At 50.6% G+C, this 6,942-nt stretch overlaps 1 protein-coding gene across 1 annotated transcript; it reads right to left on the bottom strand.

Moving 5' to 3' along the window:
• Nucleotides 1-760: 760 nt before the first annotated feature.
• Nucleotides 761-5,651, bottom strand: LAMTOR3 (late endosomal/lysosomal adaptor, MAPK and MTOR activator 3). The gene is made up of 7 exons (XM_074541114.1): nucleotides 5,511-5,651; nucleotides 5,229-5,281; nucleotides 5,039-5,073; nucleotides 4,332-4,390; nucleotides 3,408-3,541; nucleotides 2,273-2,336; nucleotides 761-1,616 (listed from the first exon to the last, which is right to left on the bottom strand). The coding sequence occupies exons 2-7, from the start codon at nucleotides 5,235-5,237 to the stop codon at nucleotides 1,543-1,545; spliced, it is 375 nt and encodes a 124-aa protein (XP_074397215.1). The 5' UTR covers nucleotides 5,238-5,281; nucleotides 5,511-5,651; the 3' UTR covers nucleotides 761-1,542.
• Nucleotides 5,652-6,942: the final 1,291 nt, after the last annotated feature.

The raw sequence follows: 6,942 nt of genomic DNA, 5'->3' as shown, positions 1-6,942 counted from the left end.
CCTGTGAACATGGCTTGGAAATGGAGCTTGTGGGGAAAGCACAAACATTGCCTTCCCTTTTTCACAGCAACAGGTTGCCTCACAAAACACTGGGCACAAGCTCAGCACAGTGTCACAAACTGAAGCCAGTGAAAGAAACAGCACTTGGGTGGCCTTGGAAGCCATCACAGACAGATGGGTTGAACAGAAGCAAACAGCAAAGGGAGGCCTTTGCTGGAACACAAACACATTTTGCCAGAAATACAAACACCTTCCAGCTGCTTCTGTAATGACCAGCAACCAAAGTCCCATTCCAGCTTAGTTTAAATGGAAAAGGGTTGACTGACAAGCTGTAATCTCTTTTTGAGACAAGAACTCCCAGCTGTCATTTCCAGCACCACTGTTTCCCCCCATCCTGCCTGATGCACCACAGGTCAGTGAGGTGTGAGCACAGGGCCATGGCATCCCCTTTCCCAGCCTGGCACACAGACCTGCCCAGAGCTGTCCCCAGACCCGCAGTGGCTGGCAGCTGTCATAAGGGGACGTGGGAGGGAACAAGGGATGGGGCTAAGAACATAGGCTTGACCCCCAGCAACGGGGTCTCTGCTCTGCCCTGGGACTTGGTATCCTTACTGCCCAACTGAGAGACACACTGGTTAGTTTGCAGTGTGTAATTCATGGAGTTTGGACATTTACAAACAATCAAGAGACCTGCTCTCTCTAGAGATAAGCAGATGTGCTGTGGGGTTATTACAGTGCAACAGAAGAGTGGACCAGGCTCTGTCATTTAAAAATACTGTATTTTATTTATATTTATTTACTTAAGAAAACCTAAGGGTAAATAAGCTGAGAGTGTCACCAGTGATGAACCCACACAAAGACTATGAGACATGAGATCTTCACAACCATATTACACAAAAAACCCCATGAAGAAGTGAGACATTGTTTGGGTGCTTTTAGCTAGGCATCATGAAAATCCCTACAGCAATAGCTTCCATAGAAACAGCTTTCTTCCTAGTGGAAGCAGGATGCAGCTAGCATCCAGATTAGTAGCATTCCCTTGCCAAAGTGCCCCCCGTGTAAGGAAGCTGGGACATTGATTGTACGGACACATCACTGCTATCACACTTGCTCTCACAATGCCTCCAAGCACGTCTCTGCTCACTCCCTCCACCTGATGTGCCTTCCCACAGGCAGTGGTGGCCGGCCTGAGGACAGCCCTGCCATGTGCCACGTGCCCTGTGAGGCAGGAGATCTGGGGGTCGCTCCTTGAAGCCGAGGGCATGGCGCCGGCCTGGCTCAGCTGGCTGAGCTAAACTCCATGGGAGCTATTTTGGTGGGCTCTCCAGTACTGCACAATACAAGAAGCATGGCCTAAAGTAACATCCACCTACAACACACTAGTAGATCATTTCAGATTCAGTACTATGTACAATTTACTCTTACTTAGTATACTAAGGAGCTGTGGTATTTCTTCTGAGACGTGTTATTTGACTGATGATTATTGAATCTTTCTGTCCACTGGGCTGCAGAGGAATGCTGCACTCTGGCTGTACCATCGGGTTAAGAAACTTCAACAACCTGCCTCAGTTCTTCAAACAGGGGCGTGAGCTCCTTCTCCAAACTTACAATCAGCCCTGGAAAGAGAGAAGAGACAGAATGTTCCATGAAACAACATCACTGAGTCCAAAGCCAACAGCTCCCTCCCCCTCCCAAGTCACAGGCAGTGTTTTTCAAAGTTTCATGTGAGCTCCTCACTTTCCTGTGCACAGTGGGCAGCACCCCCAGGCAGGGTGTCTGCAGTCCCTGGCACTAAAAGAGGCACCCAGGGCAGCACTACTCTGCCCCACTACTACCTTGTCACTTCCATAGCTACTGTGGCCCAAGAAGCTGTACCAGAAGTAAATCCCTTCTGCTCACATTCATTAGCCAATGTCCTCACCAGCAAGGCTAGGGCCTGGCTGAAGGACTTCCCCACCCACAGAACTGAAGACAAATCTGCACACATTCCTGCAGAATGTTAACATTCTGCAGGAAAGACCCAACAGCTGGCTTGTACAGCACAGTACTGCCCACGCAGCATGGGCAAGGGTAATCACACGAGAAATACGCTTCTAGAAGAATAACAACTCCAGCAAGACACCTAAAATCTGTCAATTTTTACTCACACCTTTCACAATACACTGACAAAATTCACGACAGTAACAAAGCTAACACAGCTTGCAGTGAATTCAGGGAATTTATTTTCAATTATTAAAATACTGCAACCTTTAAACCAGATGTGCAGACATACCTGTATTGGCATTGCTGCTAGCAATGAAACTCACTACCAAAGGTAAGCGATTGAACTGCACCACCTGCAAGGAGAGAGAAGTGCTCAGCCAGCAGCCAACACATTGTGCACACCAGGGCTCTGATGAATTCTTTCCACAAAAATTCTTTCTGCAACAAGCAGTCTCCTCAGTTTAAAGGACAAGCAGGAACAAGAGCCACAGAGGTGACTTTTCAGTGTACCTGTTTCTCAAGAGTCATGGCTAAAAACACCAACAGAACTTACACTACAGTACAGGGAGCTGCAGATGGAAAACCTGGCATTTCCCTCCACCTCTACTCTGTTCTACACAGTGCTGTCCACCAGAAGCCTGCTTCAGCTGCAGACCCTGCAGATTACACTGTGGACACCACACCCTCCATGGGAAACAGGAGGGCAGGCAGGTTTATTGTTTCACACTACTGCTCCCTGTACGGGAGTATCTGTTCCTCCATTACAGGGAAACGGCACCACGGGCACAACAGTAAGCTAGCAGCATCAAGAGTCAAAGCAATGCACTAATTCACTCACCCAATTAATTTCCAAACAAACCTTGACACACTGCAGGCCAAACAGCTGGCCAGTTTACTGCAGCCATAATTAAAAGCTCTCAGGACCACCAGAACTTGTGAAGGAGCAGAAATGTAGTAGATGATGGACTTTTGGACACAAATAATCCATTTATTTGTGAAAAATGTGAGTGGCATTTCGAAGCCTTCTTACCTCAAAGTCATACTGGCAGCAGCATTAGCTATGAAGCAGGCTGCAGGTGCTTTAATTCATGTTAGGTGTCACTAGTTATAAACATTGTTTATAAAAAGAACATAAACCCTTCATAAAAGATTCAGAAGAACATATGAGCAACATCTGCAAATTCAGAACTACTACACTTTCCCACTGTCAACAAGTAAATCTCAAGTTATGAGAAAGGTAACAGAAGTTTTAAAAATACTGTGAAATTTAGGCTTAACTAAAGCTGTGTAAGAAATAAATCAAAATTACTTCAATAGCAGCCAAGTGAAAATCTACCAGAGCTTAAATAACCTTCTTCCTCTTGCTCAATGTAATGCAAGAACAGCTCATGTCACTGAGGACAGGGCACACTGAGGTTACTCACCTGGTAGGTATTGTAATAACAGATGATACTTTTGTTTTTGGAGAGTCCTAACTTACTGCCCTGATCTGTGGCAAGGGCAAAGGTGGACAAAAAGCCAGGTCGCAGGGCGTGTTCTGGAGCATTATCATTGGCAACTGGAACAAAACAAGAAAATCCTTATCTTTACATGAGGTCTCTGACTGCACCCCAAACCCTCATCCAGCTCACTGCTCTGCCAGAAGCAGAGAAACAGGCAAGACCTCTGAGGTGCTCCCACAGGAACACCAAACAGTTTTCACAAGCTGTACATCATCTAGTGCTCTCTCTATGATCCTTTTTAATCCTTTTCCTTTAGGATGCCTGTGCTGATGTTCCTTTGGTTCCATGTCCCATTGCACCCATTCCAGCCTTTGAACAGATTACTGGCACACAGTCACTTGACTGCAGACAGGTGATGATGTGCAGGTTCTGCTGGGTGCTTCAATACTCCGGGGCACTGAACAAAATAAATCTGCAATACCTGAAACTTTGTATCCTTAAACTATTGCACTCACAAGCCAAAAACATCTGCAACAAGGACTGCAGAACATAAAAACTACAGTACCAAAAAAGCCAACAAAACACTGCCAAGCTCTGTCTACCACTTATTATCAATCAGCCTGTGAGGGACTGAGGGACTTGAAGATAGAAGGACCTTACAGCACTCCAATCCCTGTCACAGAGGAAGAAAAACTTCCATGGACTACAATTACTGAGGGCACAAACAAAAGGATATATTTAAAGAGGTACATAATCAACTACTGAATTCTACTTAAAGTCAAATTTAACTCTACCACTTGGGATGTTCGGGTATTTGGCATAACCAGAAGACTTTTCTGTACTTCTCCGCCCCCTGCTGTTCCATCAGGGTTTCAGCTGCAGAGCATAGCAACAAGCTGAAGTTACCTTTGATAACAGGCACACCATCTCTGTCTGAGACTACAATAGCATGAAGACCTTCAACACTGAAAAAAAAAAGGGAAGAAGAGACACCATTTTAAAAACACAGTAATTAGTAGGAAAGGGGTTTTGTTGTGTGAACAAATGCGCAAGAAAGGGGAAAACTTTGAAAAAAACTGATGCCCTCATTAATTTAGTATTTGTTCTGTTTAGTACGGGTCTGGTGGCCCCAATAATAAGAAGGACATGGAGCTGCTGGAGCAAGTCCAGAGAAAGCCACGAAGCTGATAAGAGGGCTGGGGCACTTCCCCTACAAAGGCAGGCTGAGGAAGTTGCGGCTGCGGAGCCGGGAGAAGGGAAGGTTGGGTGGAGACCTCACAGCAACCTTCTGGTATCTGAAGGGGGTTTGCAGGGAAGCTGGAGAGGGACCCGCCATTGGGAACTGCAGTGACAGGACAAGGAGTAATGGGTACAAACTGAAGACCGGGAAATTCAGCTTAGATATCAGGAAGAAATTCTTTACTGTGCAGGTGGTGAGATACTGGAATAGTGCCCTATTGCCCAGGGCGGCTGTGGATACCGCACCCGGGAAGCATTCATGGCCAGGCTGGATGGGGCACCGAGCAAGCCGGTCTGGTGGGAAGTGTCCCTGTCGTGGCAGAGGGCTGGCACCGGATGGCCCTGCCCGCCCGCCCCGCACGGCCCCGCGTTACCTCGGCAGCTTCTTGTACAGGAACCGCTTCAGGTCCTGCGGGCAGAGACGGGCGGCGCGTTACTCACGGCCGCTCCCAGCACCCCGGAGCTCGCTCCCCGCCCGGCCCGACTCCGGCATCCCCCGGCCCCACCCCCGCCACAGCCACAGCCACCGCCCGCGTCCCGCCCGCCCCGCGGAGCCGCACTCACGTCGGCCATGGCTGGGCCCGCCCGCTGCTGCCGCCGCCGCCACCTCCGCGGGCCTGCGAGACAAGACGAGAGGCGGCCCCGTCACCGCGGCGCGGCCACCGCCTCCCAGGAGGGGAGCGGCCGGAGGGAGGGGAGGGCTCTCCGTCCCCGAGGCCCGGCCGGCCGCCACCCCCCGCCCCGCCGCCGTGGTACAGCCGCGCCGGGAAAGGCGCTCGGCTGGGCCGAGACCACCGCGCACCGGGAGGGGGGCGCGGGAAGCGCCCCTTGCTCGCCCCGCCGTACCTGTCGGCGCCCCCGGCGCGCCCCGCACGGCTCCGCCGCCGTCGCTTCCCCTCGGAGCCGCTGTCACATGAGCCGCGGCACCGCCCTCCCGGCCCCGGAACCGCTTCCCCGCCGCCTCCGCCCCGCTGCGCCCCGGCAGCAAAACAAACCAAAACCAAAACAAAGCACAGCGTTTCGGTTAAAGGAGATGAGCAACCGGGAGCAAACGTGGTTTTATGCCGAGCAGTCACTGCCACGCTTCCGCTGTTGCCTATTTCCCCTGCTTTTGGATCTACTCCATCAAACCCATGGAGCTGCAGGCTAATTAAACAGCTAATGTAAAAAAATAAATAGATTAATTTAGTAGATGCCTACAGGGTAACAATGGTAACTACATATCTGTTTTTAAAGTCTTCTGTCAGAATGCAGGACCCCATGATCATGGTAGATCTCAAAAAACCTCCAAGCTTGCTCAGCACATATCAATGCTTTTTCTCTACAAAAAAAAAAAAAAAAAAACCAAAACAAACAAACAAACAAAAAAAAAACCCAAAAAAAACAAAGAAAAAACTACTAAAGGCCAAGCACAGAATCACAGGATAAATTTGGTTGGAAAAGACGTCCCAGATCATCGAGTCTGAATTGTGACTGAACACCACCACGTTACCCAGACCATGGCCCTGAGTGCCACATCCAGCCTTTCCTCAAACCCCTCCAGCAACAGTGATTCCATCACCCTACTGGGCAGCCCATTTCAGTAGTAGTCACCTTTTCTGAGAAGAATTTCTTGCTGACATCCAACCTGAATCTCTCCTGGCACAGCTTGAGATAATTTCCTCTCATGCTGTCACTGGCAGCATGCCAGAAGAGTCCGGCCCCCACCTGGCTACCGCCTCCTGTCAGGGCACTGCAGAGCAGTCAGGTGCCCCCTGAGCTGCCTCTTCTCCAGGCTAAACAGCCCCAGCTCCCTCAGCCACTCCTCACAGGACCTGTGCTCCAGACCCTTCCCCAGCTCCACTGCCCTTCTCTGGACACTCTCCAGCCCCTCAGTGTCCTTCCTGCGGTGAGTGGCCCAGAACTGGACACAGCTCTTGGGCTGTGGCCTCACCAGTGCCCAGTACAGGGGGACAGTCACTGCTCTGCTGGCCACACCACTGCAGACACAAGCCAGGATGCCCTTGGCCTTCCTGGCCCCCTGGGCACACCCTGGCCCATATTCAGCTGCTGTCACCAGCACCCCCCAGTCCTTTCCCACTGGGCAGCTCCCCAGGCACTCTGTCCCTGCCTGTGGCACTGCCTGGGGCTGCTGTGACCCAAGGGCAGGACTCAGCACTTGGCCTTCTTGAACTCATTCTGCTGGTCTCAGCCCATTGATCCAGCCAGTCCAGATCCCCTGCAGAGACTTCCTGCCCTCCAGCAGATCAACAATGCCACCCAACTTTGTGTCACCTGT

This window comes from Zonotrichia albicollis, chromosome 5 (genome assembly GCF_047830755.1).
Source record: "Zonotrichia albicollis isolate bZonAlb1 chromosome 5, bZonAlb1.hap1, whole genome shotgun sequence".
Lineage (NCBI taxonomy): Eukaryota > Metazoa > Chordata > Aves > Passeriformes > Passerellidae > Zonotrichia > Zonotrichia albicollis.
This window is presented reverse-complemented; position numbering and strand designations above follow the sequence as displayed.